The following is an 18,917-nucleotide window of genomic DNA, read 5'->3' on the forward strand; positions in this document are numbered from 1 at the left end:
TTACAAAACATACTGATATTTCAGAAATATTGTTAGACTAAACACTTTCATCCAATTTGAATCCAAAAGTTCATGTTTATATACGTGAATTTTAGGCGGTATTTGCCACTTCGTTTATAAAACAATTAAATCACATAAAAAATGAAGATCAATTTTTTTCTTCCAAGTATCATAGTTAGTGATTTCACACACTTTAAGTGTAAAGTGTGTAAAAATGTAGAATTAGATTCAAACCTCCACCATTGATATTATTGTTCTTGCGGTTACCAACTGAACTGTATTTATGAAGTATATTATCTTGAATTATGTAGGAAAACTTCTAACAAAGGTCAACATGACATTAATTAAGAAAACAAATATAGTAAAAATAATATAAAACTTGATTTTTTTTTAACAAAACTTGATGTAATAAAAATTTTGAAAATATATAAAAAAAATATTATTTTCAATACAAAATTAGTTTTTTTTTAATAAATATAGAAAATTACTTTTGTTTGTTTGTTTTTATTTTTATGGAGAGACATTATAAGTGGGACCAAAGTTTTTTTTGGAAGGAAGTGGGACCAAAGTTGTGTTTTGAGAGAAGAGAGTAAAGTGGGAGCCTGGAGGCAGCAAAAGCAAACATTGAAGAGGTAGAGTCCCAAACGGGTTTGCTCACAAGAAACAAACCGTCCCAAACACTCTCTTCTTCTTCTTCTTCTTCTTCTTCCCGCCCTCTTTCTCTGCATAGATTGATTAGAGAGAGAAGACGTGGCGCTTTGCGATTTCATTAATCAATAGGTACGCGAGTTTTCAACTCATATATGATACGATGATTCTCTGTATTGTATTCGCTTAATTTCATTTTCGTTAATAATAAATATTAATTAATTAAAATCATTTTTTTGTGGGTCTTGACTTTGAATACCGTTTTTTCAGCATTTATTTCGGATCCTTCTTTCTGACTGGGATCTTATGTTTCCTCTATTTATATATTTATTCACTTTTCACTGTCTATCAGATTCATTTCATTCCCTATCATTTTCTGCTGATTTTAGGTTGGTACTCATATCAAAATGTCTAATTGTTTGCATGTTCTGCTGTGTGTGTGTGTTTTAAGTTGATTAGTCGGCCGACGAAGGCGTGATTGGTGGGTGATCTGTAAGTACCTCTGTCAGTGCTTTTCAAGCATTGAGGTCTGTGTTGATTCTGGCGTGCCCCCGGTACCCAACTCACCTAAACTTTTCATCATAAGTAAAAGTTGATTAGTTAGTTTGGTTTCCCTATATAATTGGCTGCTAAATATTTTAGGATGATAAATCATGTCTTCTGTTTCTTTTTCCGGGTTGTTTTAAATTGAAACTGTGTTTAACTTCACTGAGAATACACTGGTTGAGTAACAATGATATTTTGTTTTGGACTATTTCTTTGATCAGATTTTGATTATATGCTTTTACATCACTGTTCCAGGCTAGGCCTTGTTTGTTTGAGTAAATGGTGCACACCTGTATTTTTGGATGCAATTGGTGGCTGTCTTAGTATAAGAAGCTGAAAGCTGTTACTACTTCACAATGGGTAATGCTTGTTTTGTTGCTGCCCGAGATAAAACTGTACAAAGTGGACCGACCAATGAGAATTCGCTTCGAAATATTCGAAATTCTCCGACATGGAGCTTTCGTTGGGATCATCGAGGACGTGTAGCCGGCGAAGACACTTCTATAAACTGGTTTTCTGATGGTAACAGCAGGAATGGTGGATCAGAGACTAAAAATGAATCAGGACGCGTATTAGAGAATGGAAGTCCGGCACAGAATTGTCAACTGAATACATGCCAAAAATCCCCAATTTCTGAAGGGACTGGTGCAAATGTTAGAGATTCAACTTCAGGTAACCTTCACATAGTTAGCTTTCTAGATTTAACTATGTGGTTTGGACTGTTTAGAGTTGTATTTTGTATCAGTTATTTTACAATTCATCCTGTTTAGACCCCACATTGACTAGAAATATGGTCAAGATATTCCTTTGTAAGTCTTGAAAAATCCTCTCCTTAAGAGCCAACTTGTGGGGTTAAGTTAGATCTACACCAAATTTTGAGATGGTATTCGAGTTTATCGTAGATATGTTATTGGTGCACCAAAACTTGTCCTCGCTCTAGATGTCTAGTTGTAGATGTGAGGGGATGTTGTTAATGGGCCACCAGCATTTATCCATGCTTTAGATGTCCAGTCCAGCGGTGAGAGGGTGTGTTGAGATCCCACGTTGATTAGAGATACAGACAATGTGATCTTAGTAATGTTTGGGCTATGCTTGACCTCAATTACTGTGTTTTTGGAGTTGAGTTAGACCTAGCTCAATTTCTAAGCCATTATACACTAATAGTCACAGATACATGTGAAAGATATAAAGTTAGTAAACCGTGATACAGGAAATTTTGAGACAGGGTGATGCCTTCTCAAATATACTCCTATCTTGTAATCTATCAAATACGAAGTAGAAAAGTTGAAAATTAGCAATTGTTTTAGTACTTATATTGACAAGTTCTTGTTGAGAGTCCCACATTGGAGTGTGACTTGATTCGAATAATACTCCCTTCATCTCATATTAAAGGTCCTTTTAGCAAAATAAAAATGTTCCAAAATAAGTGGCTTTATATTTTCTATTTAGCATTAATTATTTTAATCCAATTCTACTCCCAAATTAATACAATATGTTTCACTCCCAAGTCAATTATACTTCACTGTAAATTTTATGACAATAGTTAACACTCAATAGTTAATAAGGATAAATTTGGAAATTGATACTCCCTCTCCGTCTCATATTGGTTGTCTTTCAAGGTTATGCACACTACTTAAGAATATCGAGTGTAGTTATTTATATGATACATAAAGCAAGCTTTATTTACTAAAGTACCCTTATTAACAGTAGTTAATGGAGTAGTTGAGATGCAATAAAAAAGGGTATATTAGTAAAAAAAGTAATTAATATGAGACAAGTAGATGTTACAAATGAGACATTGAATATAAGACAGAAGGAGTACAACTTAAAGTGACACTAAATATGGGACAAAGGGAGTAGTTATAAATGGAGGGGCAACGCTCACCCTAAAAGTTAGCTTTTGCGGGTTAAGCCCAAACTCAAATTCTAAGATGATATCAGAGCCTTGTTTGGTCCAATTAAAGCTTAATAAGAGGTTGACATCAAATAAGCAGGACAAAATAGTAAAATTGGTTGTAAACTTGTAATCATGATGGTGCTGATGAAAGTCCTTTCTTTATGTTAACTTCTCAATTAAATCTGATCATCTAAACCTTTCTGCTAAAATTTGAACTCGTTATTCCATATTGGGTAGTCAATTCTGCTAAGATTTATTTCTTATTAAAATTGAAGTGTGGTATGACACTCTGTAACTGATCCAGTAACTGTCTATTGTTCTGTCAACTGGTTCTTTTTTAGTATCTGACATGGTTATTCATGCGTATTGCAGATCTATTTATTTCACGGTCTGTTTCTATTGATGTGAGCATGCAACAGGTTAGGTTATTATAATGCAGAATTTTTTCATATTACATTTTTGCTTAGTTGTTGGTATGTGGTTTCTCTGACGCTCTCCTCACTAATAAATCACTTTCTAGGCAAATGGGTTGGGAGAATCATCGTTAGCATCTTGGCCATCTCCTACAAAACCACCATTGCGTTCAACTTCATTGTCAGCATCTCCTTTATCGTCCCAATCTCACATGCTTCCACCTAGCTTTACCCCATCAAGGTGTACCGGCCAGTCCCCAGGACACCAGCCATTATGGCAAACTTCTGATATCCAAAGGCAAGCCTATAAGTTGCCCGGCAGCTTCTCTCTGTCTGAGGAAAGACCCGTGTTATCTTGGAGCAACGGATCAGGAATGCACTCCCGTGGGGGTTCTTCAGATGGTTGGTCTACTGTACCACCTGGCTTTCCAGAGCTGATGGGAACTCCACAAAGACAAAGATGGTCACTTGATAGTGAGTCCTTTGGTTCGAACCGTGAAAGGTTAGTTAGATCCAGTAGTTGGTTTTCAGCCTCACCAGTTGATTTGAGAACATGCAACTTTTGCTCAAAGGTTCTAAAGGAGAAGTCTCCTTGGAGCACCCAAAATATATATTCAAATAATGACCTTTCTGTAGTCGCTGTTCTTATCTGTGGACACGTCTATCATGCTGAATGTTTGGAGAATATGACATCTGATATTAATAAGTACGATCCAGCTTGCCCAGTTTGCAGTTTTGGTGAGAAACAAACTATGAAGCTGGCAAAAAAAGTTCTGAAAGCTGAAATGGATTTGAAGGCTAGAAACAAGAGACCGAAGAATCAGGTTGAGGACGGTGATATTGAATATTATATTGAAAATAATGATTCTGTTGTGATTGATAGCTTTAAAGTGAGAGAACCTAAAGGTAAAGGCAAAGGCAAAGGTAAAGGTAAAGGTAAAGGTCCTCAGATGGACTCCAGTTCCCATGGGAAAATCTCCTTCGGGAAACCTTTTCTGAGACGACACTTTACCTTTGGATCAAAAGGTTCCAGATCCATGTTAGATAGTCACCCTACAAAAAAGAAGGGCTTCTTTTGGACAAAATCTAGCAAAGCATAAGCTGCATCTTGGTTGTTGGGAGGTTAGTTTCATTAATTTCTTTTTATCTCATGCATCTGTTCATCAGAAGCATCCTTAAAATTGGCTTATGCCATGCATTGCAATAAAGAAATAAGTTTTTGCTTCCTTTTCATTTTATAAATGTAAAGTTATTGGGCTTCCAGATTCTTTCTGGTTTGGCTTCATGCATCAGAAATTTAACCAAAGTTCACACACTTTGTATATAGACTTTAGCTGTTTAGCATACTGGACATCCCTAGTATTCTTCAATATAACAGGTTTCTTTTCACCATCTTTATAGCAGGCTCCGCTCCACTGTGAATAATCTCTGCACCCTCAAATGGATTATGGAGTATCTAGCTATATACTAATCCGTGATTTGAAGAAAACTAGAGGCTGAAGTTACTCTGTAAAGAACACATACAAGTATCTTTTTGTGCCGTACAGGTCGATTTGTTTATTGTGTATGGATGGATATAATTCATATAAATGATGTTATGTTTGTCCATGATTCTTCTTATGCCAACAGCTCGATGGTGTTTCTGGTGTCTTGGGCAATAGTCTTCACAGATTCATAGGCAATACTAATTATTTTGATTGACTTTGGTTGGTTCTTTTAATAAAAGAAAAGTTTCTGATAAGCTATCATCAAATTTGCGCCTTTTATGAAGTTAATTATTTCCTCTATGAAGTTAATTATTTCATTAGTGGGTCGTGTGTTTCTTTCAATATTGGTGGGTGAAAAAGAATTTAAGCATGTTGTTTGTTGACTGCATGTTGTTCATCACTAGAACTGGTTTTATAAGGTGGCATTTAAGGTACAAAAGACAATCTTTTTGCGTATGGTACAAAAATGAGCTTGTCGCCTTGATTTATTATTAAACTATTCAATGGTTAAGATTGAAGCAGGGCTGCTTGAATAGTGAGTTTATAGTTGGGTATTTTCAAAAGGAGTCTTTTAACAATAATTTAATTGCAATTGTATTTATATTTTGAAAATTAAAAACATAAAAGTAATAATGGTCATATTTTTTCAACTACGAACAACTATCAAAATTAACAAAGAAAACCAAGATCGTCTGTTTTATAAAGTTGTGTCGCGAGAGAAACTATCTACACTTAGGCAGAAATTAGCATACATAATTTTGTAAACTATGCAATGCTACAAAATTGGAGTAGTTTTGTTGTGTATTTGTAAAATTTAAGAATCAAAATACTTACATAGAATTTAAAAGAGGAATTTACTTCTTTCCATGTGATTGATCAGCCAAAAGGGGGGCAGGTGTCGTCATTGATGTTACGTGGCATGGGATGACGGTGTGTTGTCTAAATACGTGTTGGCGCAAAGTTACATGCATTCTTCACCGCCAATGTTTTCTTTGCTTTTATAAACAACAACAACAATTGTGCTATTTGTTGAATTGAAAGGAAAGAAGCTAAGGTAAGGAAGAAAATATGGCGGGAGTGCAAATAAGAGACGAACATGGAAACCCAATTCAACTAACTGATGAATTGGGTAACCCAGTTAAGTTAACTGACGAACATGGAAACCCGATCCATCTCACCGGTGTAGCAACCACTACCACAACTCATAATAATCCTCCAACTGCAGCAGGTTCAGGTTCAGCTGGTTTTGGCACCTATGGTAGCGTTGCTTACGGTGGCGGTGCAACCACACACCCAACAACAACAGTGGCAGATCTTTTGTCCACCGAACCACCACCCGGACAGCAGCTCCATCACACTGACCAGGTTTCAAGAGGACTTCGTCGCTCCTCCAGTTCAAGTTCAAGCTCTAGCTCTGTAAGTATATCTATTCTATTCCTTTATTAATTAATTACTGCATGAGACATGTATAGTATATTCTTACGGATTTGGTTTATTATTCCTTTGAAATAATGAAAGTCGGAGGATGATGGACAAGGTGGGAGGAGGAAGAAGAAGAAGGGAGTGAAGGATAAGATAAAGGAGAAGATTCCAGGTGTAGGAGGAGGCAACAAGGAGCATAATAGTGCAACCAGTATTCCAGGTGCAGGTCACCACCCTACGGCAACTGCAACCCATCACCCAGCTGAGCCAACTCTTGAGAAGAAGGGTATACTTGATAAGATCAAAGAAAAATTGCCTGGCCACCATCACAGCCACTGAACAACCTATATATCCTACTATATATATATATATATCTATATATGTCGTTTAATTTGTGTCTATGATAATTACTACTCTTATGCATTGTACTAATGATTAATTAATAACTAGTTGGCATTACACTTTATGTTATGTAAAAACTGTGACTTCACCATCTTATGATTTATCGCTCTTACCATTATTGTTTGTGGGTCTGCGTATTATATACTTTGCTCCAGGTAGTATAATTAAGCTGCGTCGTTTTGAATAGTGATACTAATTGAAGGATTCGATCAATTGCATGCCATTAATATTAGGGATCGTCAGTCAGGAAACTAACTTTTTTTTTAAAAAGTTAATTTTGATTTTAATGTTCGATTACTGATTAATGATCAATAGTAATTTATCTAGTAATGCTTGCAACATCTTGGACTTACATGTACTATTTTATAGTTGGAATTTTTAACATACAAACATAGTTGATGATATTATTTGATAGTTTTAAGTGTTACACTTTGTGGGATGTTACACTTATAATAAGGTAGGATAAAATTAGATTAAGTGTAGTCTTGTTCATATGATGAATTGATGATGCTATGAAGAATGAATTTTTGATGTCGTTGTTTAAACGGTGGGGTGTTACTCATTACATTTTTATGTTATAGTGTTAACTTTACCAAAAAAATTATTTTTATGACTTCACCATAAAATTTTTCTTAATATTATTATATGTATGTGTTTGTATAACTTCAATTGATTTATTCTTATAAAAAAAATTGGTCTGTTTTACTGAATGAACAAGTGAATCAACTTGATGATTGAATAGCAGGTGGGGTTTAGTAGGGGAAAGGAGGGTTGTTTTCTACCATGGAAAACTTTTTTTTTCAACCATCAAATTAAAGAGGTGTATCAATTTTAGCATGGACTGCCATTATCATATTTTTTTCCTTTCTGTTTCTCTCACAACCTTTTTTTTTGCTCAGATCTGAAAAAATTTTGTTTCCTAAATCTGGAATTCTTTTTAAGATCTATAACCGGCTCATAAGTCTAAAATCAATTAGATGGACTAAGAATGTTTGGAAACAATTTTTCAAGTGTACATGGCTCTGTTAGTTGGTTTAATTTTTTCGATGCTCAAACATGCTCTTCCAACCAATGATTATACATGCTAGGTTGACAATAACAAAGGTCACATTAATAGCACCGATTCTTGGTATGTAAGGAAACATTACGAACTTCTTTCAAATTGGTTTGATTTTGATTTTGATTTGAGTTATTAAATTGAAGATGAGAATAGTAGAAATTATGAGAAATGAATGTTTTTAGAGAGAAAGTTGTTAAACATGATTTTACTCATAAAAAGAAAGAAGAAAGAAGCCACTGGTGAGATAAACAAAATTAGTGCATGAAAAAAGAAGCCACTGGGCTGTTTTCATTCAAGGTTAAAAGGTTGAAGAAAGTGGAAATAAAAAATTTAGTGATGAGAGATCTTAATGTTTCTTGTTGATCTAATGGTTGAAAAAAACTTTTTCATGATGGGAAACAACTTTCTTTCTTTAATAGCATCGTATTAAGTTAAACTAACTATCCATTAGTTCATGACAAAATATGTTGAAAACAAATTAGTCCTCAACCAAAAAAAACATTTATTTAGTTATTTTTTAAGTACCTTACAATTTAAACCGAGACAATCTAATCTCTTAACTGTACTGTTAATTTAACTATTACTAAGTTTTCATCATCAAACTTAGTTATTTAATCCCTTGCAATTTCTCTAGTTTCCATCATTAAAGTCCGTGTTTAAACTCCTTCACAAAAAAAGAAATAGAATTAGTTCCTCGTTTTGAAAAGAGAGGAAAAACAAAATTGAACGGGTTTTCCCTAAAAAAAAAAGAAAAAGAACGGTTTTACAATTTGAATAAACAAAATTATTCATTCGTTTTTAACTTAGAAAGTGAATAAATAGACCATGCAGACATAGAATGAGTCAAGAAATTTAAAACCTTAAACAAATATCATTTGTTTGTCTTAGAAATGGTGGTAGGGTCTAACAAAATTCATAAAATTGGAACCAATAGCCAGATAACTAAAATATGATAATAGTGGTCCAATCAATCTTGAAGAGATTCTGATACTATATTAAAAATAGCGGTCGAGTCTAACACAGTTTTACAAAACAGCTGTGAGATGAGACCATCTCTTATGGGACTCTTAACGGTTATTTTTTCTCAAGTTTTCTGCTTATGATTACTCATACACCATTTCCTTTCCTTTTCGGCAAGTACCGGTGACGACGATTATAGATGACCGACAAAAAAGTATTAATTTGGTCTTCTAAAATTTAACAAACTATATTTTTTCTTACTAGCGACGACTATTTTAACAGGAGAAGATGGCCGACAAAAAAGTATCAATTTGGCATTTTAGAATGTAACGAACTATATTTTTTGGTTATGAAGAAATTAAAATATAATACACAAATGTGTATTACTTTTTTTAACAATATACATAGTAGTCAACAAGACAATTTTTAACTATATTTTGTTATCTTTTTATCACTTGTACATTCAATTTCAATATTATTTAATCATTACAACCTCACAAATATTTTTCTTTCATTTTTTCAACCTTACAAATATATACACATATTAGGCAATTTCTATGGTACACTCAATAAAATTGAGTATACCGGTACACCCATATATTAAATGAATAGTTTAATGAGTTATTTTTTTTAGAAAAAATATATTTTCTATTGGTTACAATTAGAATAATTATATTTTATTTCTCAAAAGTGTCGGCAAATCAAAATTCAATTTTTTTTTTAAATTTTTAATACCCGTAATAGTGAATAATGATTATTTTTTTAGATAAAATGTTAAAATATTAGTATGATTCTTATAAAGGACGAAATGACGTTTTTTCTTATAAAATAATATTTTCTAAAATATAAAAGTTGATAAATATCTCTTTATTACAGAAAAATGATCGATAACTTATTGATTTATGAAATAGGTGTACCGGTACACTTTAATTTAAGGGTGTATCATAGAAACTCCCCACATATTAACATTTAAAGTAATATTTTATGTTTGTCTGTCAGTTTTTTTGTTACGCTAATGCGTATAATTTATTTTTAGTGTTGCATAATGCATATAATTATTTTTACAAAATTTTGATTTCAATTAAAAGTACAAATATAGATGCCTAAAAAAATTACATTTATATATATTGCACCTTTATATTTTAACAAGCTATGCATATCTTTTTCTTATTCAAAAAAATTAAACATATCATTTTCAATGACACTAATAATGTAACAAATATAATATCATATAATATAAATTCTTATCTTTTTTAATGACAACACAAATATGCATATCTTTTTCTTATTCAAAAAAATTAAACATATATTTTTCAATGACATCAACAATGTAACAAGTATAATATCATATAATATAAATTATTATCGTTTTGAACGACACGAAAAATATGACATTCTTATAACGAAATTTGTTTTAGAGTATAATCGGAAAAGAAAAAACCAATATTTTAATATTATTTATGTTATTATTTGAGTCTTCTTAAATTCTTTATCCTATTCAAATATTTAAAAAGTCCTCTATATGATGATAAAAATTGGATTCATGTTACACAAGATAAATGTCATTGAGTAAATATAGTAGGCTTAAATGCGCTTTCGGTCCCTTAACTATTTATTTGGTATCGCTTTGGTCCCTTAACTAAAAAAAAGATTGTTTGAGTATTTTATCTTTATCTCTGTTACCTGTTTTGGTCCCTTCAGTTAAAAATATAACGCCCTAGTTGTTATAATTAATTATTTTAATTTATGTGGAGTATATATATATTTATATATGATGTTTGGTGATTTATGCGGAGTATATGCATATATATATATATATATATATATGTGATTTTGGATGATTTATATGGTGAACTATTTTATTATATAGTTATTTAATAATAATTAGAATAAGTATGAAATATTAGTTATTTTGGAGTTTGGGGAGTTATTTAATAATTATTAAAATTAATGGGGAGCTAATGGAAATATTAGGGAGTTAAGTAAGAGGGAAGTTGGGAAATAGATGTCAGAAGCAGTTTTTACGTGAAACCAAGCCAAGGGAGAGAAAACCAGGAACAAGAGAGAAGAACCAAGGGAATCCATTTTTGCTGTGCATTTTTCATTTTGAATTAAGGTAAGGGTGAGGTTTACTTCAATAGTGTAGATTTTAAATTCTGATTTTGTGTTTAACAGAGTTCTGGTGAAAATTGGGAAATTATGGGTTTTGTGAGAATTGATGATTTTGGGGTAGAGAATGTAGTTCTGGTGTTAGAAATAGTCTCTGAATGTATACAGCAAGTCAATTTACATCTGTAAACTAATTTGGGGAGTGAATTGAAGAAAAATGGGATTTTGGGGAAAAACATGTTTTCTGCCCATACAGAAGTTCATCGCTCGCCTCGCGAGCAGCTGTGCTCGCCATGACGAGTGAGCAACTTCATAGCTCGCCTCGCGAGCAGACCAACTCGCCATGGCGAGTAGCCCATATCAAAACTTGATTTTTGAAAAGTTGTTATAAGATGTTTTGGGGATGGTTTAAGGTACCTGGATGATTTTAATGATGAATGGTGAAAGTTTTGGATTAAAAAGATGAATAGGGAACTTAGAAATGAGATTTGAGTGAGAAAATGGCATTTTTCCCGAGAGCACCTGATTTTCACTCGCCTCGAGTTCGCCTTGAACTCGCCATGGCGAGCTAGTGTTTTTGTGAACTCGCCATGGCGAGCTGCACAGTTCCTGAGTGTTGTTTGCTAGCTTGAATAGTAGTGGTTGATGTTGTTGTTTTGAGCATGGTTATATATAATTATGCATTATTTTGGTTGATTGAACTACTGGATTAATGATTACTGATGATGGTTGAAATGTATGCCAATTGTTGAATCATACATATTATTAAAGTGGAGTCATATTGAGTTGCATTGCATGGTCAGTTGTATGTAGATATACACAAGTAGGTCCATTGCATGTGCATAAAACAACGGTGAGGGCTTCGGTCCTGGAGTACTAGTTGCTCAACAGCGGTGAAGGCTTCGGTCCTGATGAATGCTTTAACCATTCAAAAGCGGTGAGGGCTTCAGTCCTGTTTGGTACCACATGCATATTGCATTTCATTGAGAAGTCTAAGATGGTGTCTTAGAAGTGTTGTCATGTCATTTGCATGAGTCTTGGTTGTTGATTGCAGTTATTATCTGATGGTTGATGTTGATGTTGAATATGCATTTATATATATTCATTGTGATGGTGGTGTATTGATGTTGTTGTTGTTGTTGCTTGTGGCTTATACATATATATGTTTACAAGATGATGTGTTTGATGATTAGGGTGTTAGATTCAATTGAAGATTTTAATATCTATATTTATTGTTGTGAATCTCACCCCTTCTGCTTGAAAATGTTGTCCTTCCTATGGATAACTTGCAGGCGATCCTGAGTAGTTGGTGGTGGCTCAATGTCGTGTCTAGGGCTCTGATACGTGGGATGGGAACTATTATTTATATTTATTGTTGTTTCTTTTCCATGTATCAAATTTTAGAATTGTGATGTGGAGCCTTCATTGTCTTTTGAACAATGTTGTTGAATTATGCTAAGGCCTTTAATGCCATAGACTGTTGTTGGATGTTATGAGGTTATGGATTTGAAAACTATTTCGCTGCTATGTTTTCATAAATAATAAGTTGCTTGATTAAATAGTTTTATGTTCTATTTAAGAAATTTTGAAATGACGTGTAGCATGCCCGTTGTGGATTACTCTGATGTATAATTGTTATTTAATTGCTTTTGGGTAACGGGGTGTTACAAAAAAAAATTAAAAAAACCGTTAGGGTTTATATTATTCATCTTCTTCCTTATCCTTCCATCATATTCTTCATGATCTTCATCAACAACAACACACCAACCCAGAAAAAAAATTCTTTTTCATCATTATCTTCATCAAATCTATAAACATAATCAATTTCATAACTCAATCAACAACCAATTTATTCACTAAAAAAAATCACTTTAATTTACCAAACAACAAATTTTTTTAAAAATCAACACATCTCCATGCCTGCAAAAAAAAATAAAAAAATAAAACAGAACATATCCTTGTCTCCTTCCCATGCGTCTAGCAATCAGCATCCTTCAAAAACCAAACAGAATTCAACGTCAAGAACAAACAAAATCAAGTACTGGTAATTTTATTTCACTGGTTCTCGTGAAGGAAACAAGTGCAAGTGGTGCCAAGAACAAAACCCACAAAAATAGATGAAGGAAAGTTAAATCCAACAAATAGAGCAAGAAATAAACACTGCCTTGCCTTGTTCTTTGTTAGATGGTAGAAAATGATGCGGAAAAGAGTATTGACATTGATCCACAAGAAGCACAACAAACTCTAAAAATAGCAGAAGCTAACTTGAATAAGGCTGAAGGGAAAAGACAAAAAATTGAGGCAAATCTAGCTCTCCGACGAGCTAGGACACGAGTAGAGGCTATCAATAGGATCTCGTAACAAGTTGGTTCAGCAAAATAATTAAAAATAGAAAAAGATAGAAAATTACAATAAAAAAAGATGAGTAGAAAAACTTATTAGATACCGGAATCAATGGTATCTAATACGTTCTATCTATACCTTACCTACTATTGGATTTGAACCAATGACTCCTGCCGTATGAAAGCAATACTCTAACCACTGAGTTAAGTAGGTCGTTTATCATCCTAAATAAAAAAAGTACCCATCTATCAGATCAATGGATTATAAATGTTATATTACTTATAAACAATACCAACGCACTATCAATCAAAGAGATTCGATCATGTAATATTAATCTTGACAAGAATTTATTTATCGAATAAAATATGTATCAAAAGCACAAGGGCTATAGCTTAGTTGGTAGAGCACCTCGTTTACACACGCGCCAATGTTTTTTTTTCCACATGAGTCCATCATGTAATTAAAAGAGTTGATCTTATTGAGAAATCCATGTCTTACTCCAAGAATAAAATAAGAGAACAATAGCCTGACAAAGGATTTAGACGTCAAATAAAATCCATAATGGATTTGAGATATTGATAAGGTGAATACTTAATCTATTCAATGCTAGGCAAATGAGTCTAGGGACCTCAAAAAAATTCTCTTTTCTTCCTATCTTATGAACTTTAAGGTGTATGAAGTTTCATTTCCTATTTGATATTTTTATTTAAGTGGGTTGATAGAGAGTCCATTTAACTTTAGTTGATCCAGGCCAAAAGCAGACCTACGTCAGGATAACCTTCTTCTTTGAAAAACTTTGGTAGTGCTCTTAGATTAAAATCTAAAAAATATCTTTTATATTTTAAACATTTTTTTCTTCTAAAAATATTTTAAACAATTTTTTATTTATTATGTTAATTCATAATAAATTCAAAGTTTTGTGCTTGTGAGCTTAGCTCAGTTGATAGCGACAATGCATATATATATATAAGATCCGGGGTTCGAACCCCAGATACCACAAAAAAAAAAAAAAAAAATCAAAATTTTGTACAATATTTTGCCAAACAACTTTTAACTTAAAAATAGGTTTAAAACTAAAAAAAAAAAAAAACCAAACAACTTTACCTTCTTTTTTAAGTTTTAAAATTAAAAAAAAAAGACAAACAACTTTAACTTCTTTTTTAAAAACCTTTATTTTAACTTTGTTTTAAAGTTGCTTTCGGACACCCAAGAGTACTTAGATGAGATGGAACGAATCCCTTATAGCTTAACAAAGATAAAAATGTGACCAAACAGTATCTTAATATGTCAAACACCAACAACAACCGTTCACCACACTATCAGATTTAGCGATGACAATTCTAAAACCATCTTTAAACACCGTTCACCACACACAACCGAATGCCATCAATTTCAGCACCAAAAACAAAATGAGAAAATATCTACTTTTATTAACTAAAATCTTCTTAAAAAAAATAACTAAAATCTATTAATGTAATGTAAATATTTAATTTGCAAATGAAAAATTGTAGGAAAAAAAAATCTTTTTAGTCTTTCAAACAATAAATATAAATATATGACAAATTTTATTAGAAACATTAATAACAAATAGTATAGTTTGGTAAAAAAACAATTAAAATAATACCAGCCGTTGGATTATGTGGTTGTATGAGATGTTATGATGTACTCAAATATTGTCTAAAGTCTCATATTCCATCTCCGACGCCGGCATCCGTCTTCCTCTCCAACGACACCTGAGTTGAAATGTTGTTGTCACAGTGTCATCTTCTTCACTCTAAAATACCTAATATTGAAAAGAATAATCCCTTCCGTAACCAATACCAATTACAATTCCAACCGAACAAATTGACCTCTCCATTATTATTATCATCATCATCTCCCAAATTCAGAATCAGAGCAATGTCCTCCTCATCTTCGCCTCCTCACCAACTCAATCACTTCTCCGACGTCGCTAACAAAGCCGCCAACGCCGCTGGAGATGTCATCCGTAAATATTTCAGAAAAAATAATTTTGACATTATTCACAAAAACGATCTCAGTAAGTAGTGATACTAATTCACTCTTTCTTCATCTTCATTTCACTTAATTTGTAATTATTATATTGGTATTCAATCACTCACTTACGCAGGTCCTGTCACCATTGCTGATCAATCCGCCGAGGAAGCTATGGTTTCTGTCATACTTGACAATTTCCCTTCTCATGCTGTGTATGTAGTTAGTTACTCTCTTTCTTCCTTATTTATTTATTTTTTTATTGCTAATTAAATGCTGCGAGACTGTTTGGAAGAATTTATGAAAACAGCTTATGACATGTTCATAACTTGTTTTCCGCTTATTTTTATAAGCTGTCCAAGATAGCTTATGAAAATAACTTACAGTTTATACAAAAACAATGTATCTTCATAAGCACTTATCATGGTAAGTGTTTATTCTATAAGCTTCCAATTTAGATGTTTTATCTAAACATTGTACTTCAAATACTCGTGTTCTTCATTTTATTCATGTGGATTTCGAAGGAATACATAACTTATGAGGTAGATTCTGTAATTTAAATTACAGCACTGAGCCTGGATTTTCTATTAAATAAATTGCAGTTACGGAGAAGAAAAAGGGTGGAGGTGTAAACAAGACAGTGCTGATTATGTTTGGGTATTAGATCCTATTGATGGAACTAAGAGCTTTATCACTGGTATATTTCTTAAGCACCTCATTAATAATATTTTTCTGTCAGAATCAGAGCACTCAATCTTACCTTTTCACTCTCATTAATATTTCTTTTGTATCCATTTCAGGGAAACCCTTATTTGGTACTCTCATTGCTCTTTTGCAAAATGGCACACCAGTAAGTAACTATCTCATCTCTTACTACTTGAATGCATATGTGGAATAACAAATCCTGGTCGCTCCTCTTTATGTATTACAAAGTTAAAAGGAAAATCTCAATACCTATTGATTGCGCTCTTTTTACCAACTGATTCACACCATGAAGTTTTGACAAAGGCATGGAAACTGGACACCACACTGAAATTGACACACAAATGCCGTTAATAATTTAAGAAAATTGAAGTGATAATAGAATCTAACCCATGTATACTGACACACGTTGAACACCGCACATACCTCCAATCCGAGGTGTCAGTGCTAACTGCTACGCGTACAAACACATATATGTGGTACCTTATATTTTAGCTACACATATTTACAAATTACATTGTAGACAACTGAGGATATTATTAAGATGAACTGCAAATTGTAATCAGTCTTGTCATTGTTTTCAGTTAATTGATAGTAAACTTTAAGTTTTTAAGTTTGGTTTCCTTTTTATCAGATCCTTGGCATAATTGACCAACCTGTGTTAAAAGAAAGATGGATTGGAATAACTGGAAAGAGAACTACACTCAATGGACAAGAAGTGTCCACACGCACTTGTGCGGACCTTTCTCAAGCATATTTGTATGCTTTTCTTCTTTTTCCTTTGCAAACTTATATCATGAACAATTTTTGAGTGGAAGAGGGATAACGAGGATGTTCTCGAAACTGGATTTGACATTTTTTTTATCTACTGCTTTTAACATGGTTGCCATGGATTTTACAATTCATACGGTAGCAAGTTTCATTTCATTTTTCTCCACCCAGGTACACTACAAGCCCACATCTTTTTAGTGGAGATGCAGAAGAGGCATTTATCCGTGTTAGAGACAAGGTCTGTTGCATTTTTTTCTGCACTGTTAACATAAAGGCAGTACACATAATATCATAAAAGGATAAAATATGTATTTGGTTTGAAGAGGTATATTTTTTTTCATAAATTAGTGTTGTCAAATAGCAGCTATAGCAATGCTAAAGCGTTGGGGAATTTGAGCAAATTGTTTTTGTTCCACGGTGTGCAATTTAGTACAAAATGTTGTCAAATAGTGGCTAAAATGCCGCTATAGCACTGTTGCACAGCGGAATTTGAACAAACCGCCTTTTCCCTCGGGCTGCACCTGACAACGCTTCATATACAGAGTATCAATCCATCATTGTATTATATTACTGACTCCCCTCGGGCTGCGACTAACAACCCTGTCATAAATAGAGTATCAATCTATCATTGTATTATATTACTGACTCCACCTTTACTGGTCAAGTGATTTCCAAAACCTATGTACTATTTAAATTTCTAGCTTTATCAGTTTACAGTATTGTACATCTGTTCTTGTTCTTATTCTTATTTATGTCTATGTTGTGAACTGTTCTATGTATGGCGACTGCTTCTCACAGTAATGATAAACTGCAATTTTCTTTCCCAAATTATATATATCAAGGTTTATTATTGTTGTTAAGTCGTTCTATCATTTGCACTCTTCAGGTTAAAATTCCATTATATGGTTGTGATTGCTATGCATATGCTCTCTTGTCTTCTGGTTTTGTGGATCTTGTCGTTGAGTCCGGTCTGAAGGTATTCCATACTCTATTGTCCAATCTTTGGTTGCTTGTTTTCATTTAAGAATCTTGTGAGTCATTCGGAGAAAAACTCAGATGATTAAAACAATTTTTGGGTTGTTATTTACTCATTATTTGAATGTCTTCCTTGGGTGAACTTTGTACTTCACAGCCATACGATTTTCTTGCATTGATACCTGTTATTGAAGGCTCTGGAGGTGTCATAACTGATTGGAAAGGACATCAACTCAGATGGGAAGCTTCACCACTTTCAATCGCAACAAGTATATTCTTATTCAACATCTCTCATTTAAAGTCGTGCCTTATTCGTAATTCATTCTTAGCCTTATACATAAAAATATAACAAATAGGATGAAAAGTAAGAAAAGTGGCACATTTTATTCAATCTAAAAGGGAAGTAACCAAAGAAAACAAAATGTCTTGTTTTGTTCCATTTCATCCGATTGCCATACGCTAACTTAATTTCTTTCTCTTGGTCTTCTTGCCACCTTAAGAGTCATGAATGATTTTGTCACTTACTCTTACTTCATTCGGCCGCATTGTTGTCTTAATGAATTGCCTATGACAGGTTTTAATGTTGTGGCGGCTGGTGACAAACAGATTCATCAACAGGCTCTAGATTCATTACAATGGTAGTATGGATGTAACTCAAGTACAGTTCAAGTTGTAATCTTCTCTAGAGGCCGTTTCCTAGTTCAGATAATCCTAAGGAAATGTATCATGATTCCATTATTCGGCATTTATTTATCACAACAGTTCAAATGGGGCACTGGCCCTTGTGAACATTATTTATACTTGAAGTTCATGTCACTAAAGATATTAAATTTGAGAAGTACCTTTTGAGGCAAAATGAGTAGTCAATGAAGAAAATGAGTAGTCAATGAAGAATATAATTGTCAGACTACAAGTGACGAAGAGATGCTAATTAGTCTTGGTGTGCGTTTGAATTTATGATACTCCCTCCGTCCCTTAATAAATGACCCAGTTGACAATATACATTATTGACTTGACATACTTTGACCACACTTTTATACTAATTCACAAAGATAAATAATATCATGTAAGATGTTGTTGGATTCATCTCGATGAGTATTTTTAAAATATTAAATTTTTATAATTTTTTTTAATAAAGAATTGAAGATATCAAAGATAAAACATATGCATTGGTATGTGTGTCAGAGTCA

At 33.0% G+C, this 18,917-nt stretch overlaps 3 protein-coding genes across 5 annotated transcripts; all 3 read left to right on the forward strand.

Moving 5' to 3' along the window:
- The first annotated feature begins 559 nt into the window (after positions 1-559).
- LOC11415342 (uncharacterized) lies at positions 560-5,245 on the forward strand. 3 transcript variants are annotated; one of them, XM_024779660.2, is made up of 6 exons: positions 560-780; positions 1,100-1,202; positions 1,450-1,866; positions 3,464-3,510; positions 3,612-4,626; positions 4,909-5,245. In XM_024779660.2, the coding sequence occupies exons 3-5, from the start codon at positions 1,551-1,553 to the stop codon at positions 4,602-4,604; spliced, it is 1,356 nt and encodes a 451-aa protein (XP_024635428.1). In that variant the 5' UTR covers positions 560-780; positions 1,100-1,202; positions 1,450-1,550; the 3' UTR covers positions 4,605-4,626; positions 4,909-5,245. The 3 variants fall into 3 exon arrangements, with proteins under 3 accessions (XP_024635428.1, XP_003603977.1, XP_024635427.1); XM_003603929.4 differs by lacking the exon at positions 1,100-1,202 and having other exon boundaries at positions 4,906-5,245; XM_024779659.2 differs by lacking the exon at positions 1,100-1,202.
- Positions 5,246-5,998: 753 nt separating this feature from the next.
- On the forward strand, positions 5,999-6,909 carry LOC11412632 (late embryogenesis abundant protein). Its single transcript, XM_003603930.4, has 2 exons — positions 5,999-6,407; positions 6,510-6,909. Exons 1-2 carry the CDS (start codon positions 6,060-6,062, stop codon positions 6,750-6,752), a joined length of 591 nt encoding a protein of 196 aa, XP_003603978.1. The 5' UTR covers positions 5,999-6,059; the 3' UTR covers positions 6,753-6,909.
- Positions 6,910-14,957: 8,048 nt separating this feature from the next.
- Positions 14,958-18,583, forward strand: LOC11419457 (bifunctional phosphatase IMPL2, chloroplastic). Its single transcript, XM_003603932.4, has 9 exons — positions 14,958-15,325; positions 15,416-15,494; positions 15,882-15,976; positions 16,080-16,129; positions 16,616-16,740; positions 16,924-16,990; positions 17,639-17,728; positions 17,885-17,996; positions 18,302-18,583. The coding sequence occupies exons 1-9, from the start codon at positions 15,031-15,033 to the stop codon at positions 18,367-18,369; spliced, it is 981 nt and encodes a 326-aa protein (XP_003603980.2). The 5' UTR covers positions 14,958-15,030; the 3' UTR covers positions 18,370-18,583.
- Positions 18,584-18,917: the final 334 nt, after the last annotated feature.

This window comes from Medicago truncatula, chromosome 3 (genome assembly GCF_003473485.1).
Source record: "Medicago truncatula cultivar Jemalong A17 chromosome 3, MtrunA17r5.0-ANR, whole genome shotgun sequence".
NCBI lineage: Eukaryota > Viridiplantae > Streptophyta > Magnoliopsida > Fabales > Fabaceae > Medicago > Medicago truncatula.

Excerpts from the sequence above, each read along its gene's own strand:
- LOC11415342 (XM_024779660.2), top strand. The coding sequence starts at position 1,551 with ATGGGTAATGCTTGTTTTGTTGCTGCCCGAGATAAAACTGTACAAAGT. Across the intron at positions 1,867-3,463 it reads TGTTAGAGATTCAACTTCAG|ATCTATTTATTTCACGGTCT; the intron begins GTAACCTTCACA and ends TGCGTATTGCAG. Across the intron at positions 3,511-3,611 it reads TTGATGTGAGCATGCAACAG|GCAAATGGGTTGGGAGAATC; the intron begins GTTAGGTTATTA and ends ATCACTTTCTAG.
- LOC11419457 (XM_003603932.4), top strand. The coding sequence starts at position 15,031 with ATGTTGTTGTCACAGTGTCATCTTCTTCACTCTAAAATACCTAATATT. Across the intron at positions 15,495-15,881 it reads AATTTCCCTTCTCATGCTGT|TTACGGAGAAGAAAAAGGGT; the intron begins GTATGTAGTTAG and ends AATAAATTGCAG. Across the intron at positions 17,729-17,884 it reads TCGTTGAGTCCGGTCTGAAG|CCATACGATTTTCTTGCATT; the intron begins GTATTCCATACT and ends TGTACTTCACAG.
- LOC11412632 (XM_003603930.4), top strand. The coding sequence starts at position 6,060 with ATGGCGGGAGTGCAAATAAGAGACGAACATGGAAACCCAATTCAACTA. Across the intron at positions 6,408-6,509 it reads CAAGTTCAAGCTCTAGCTCT|TCGGAGGATGATGGACAAGG; the intron begins GTAAGTATATCT and ends AAATAATGAAAG.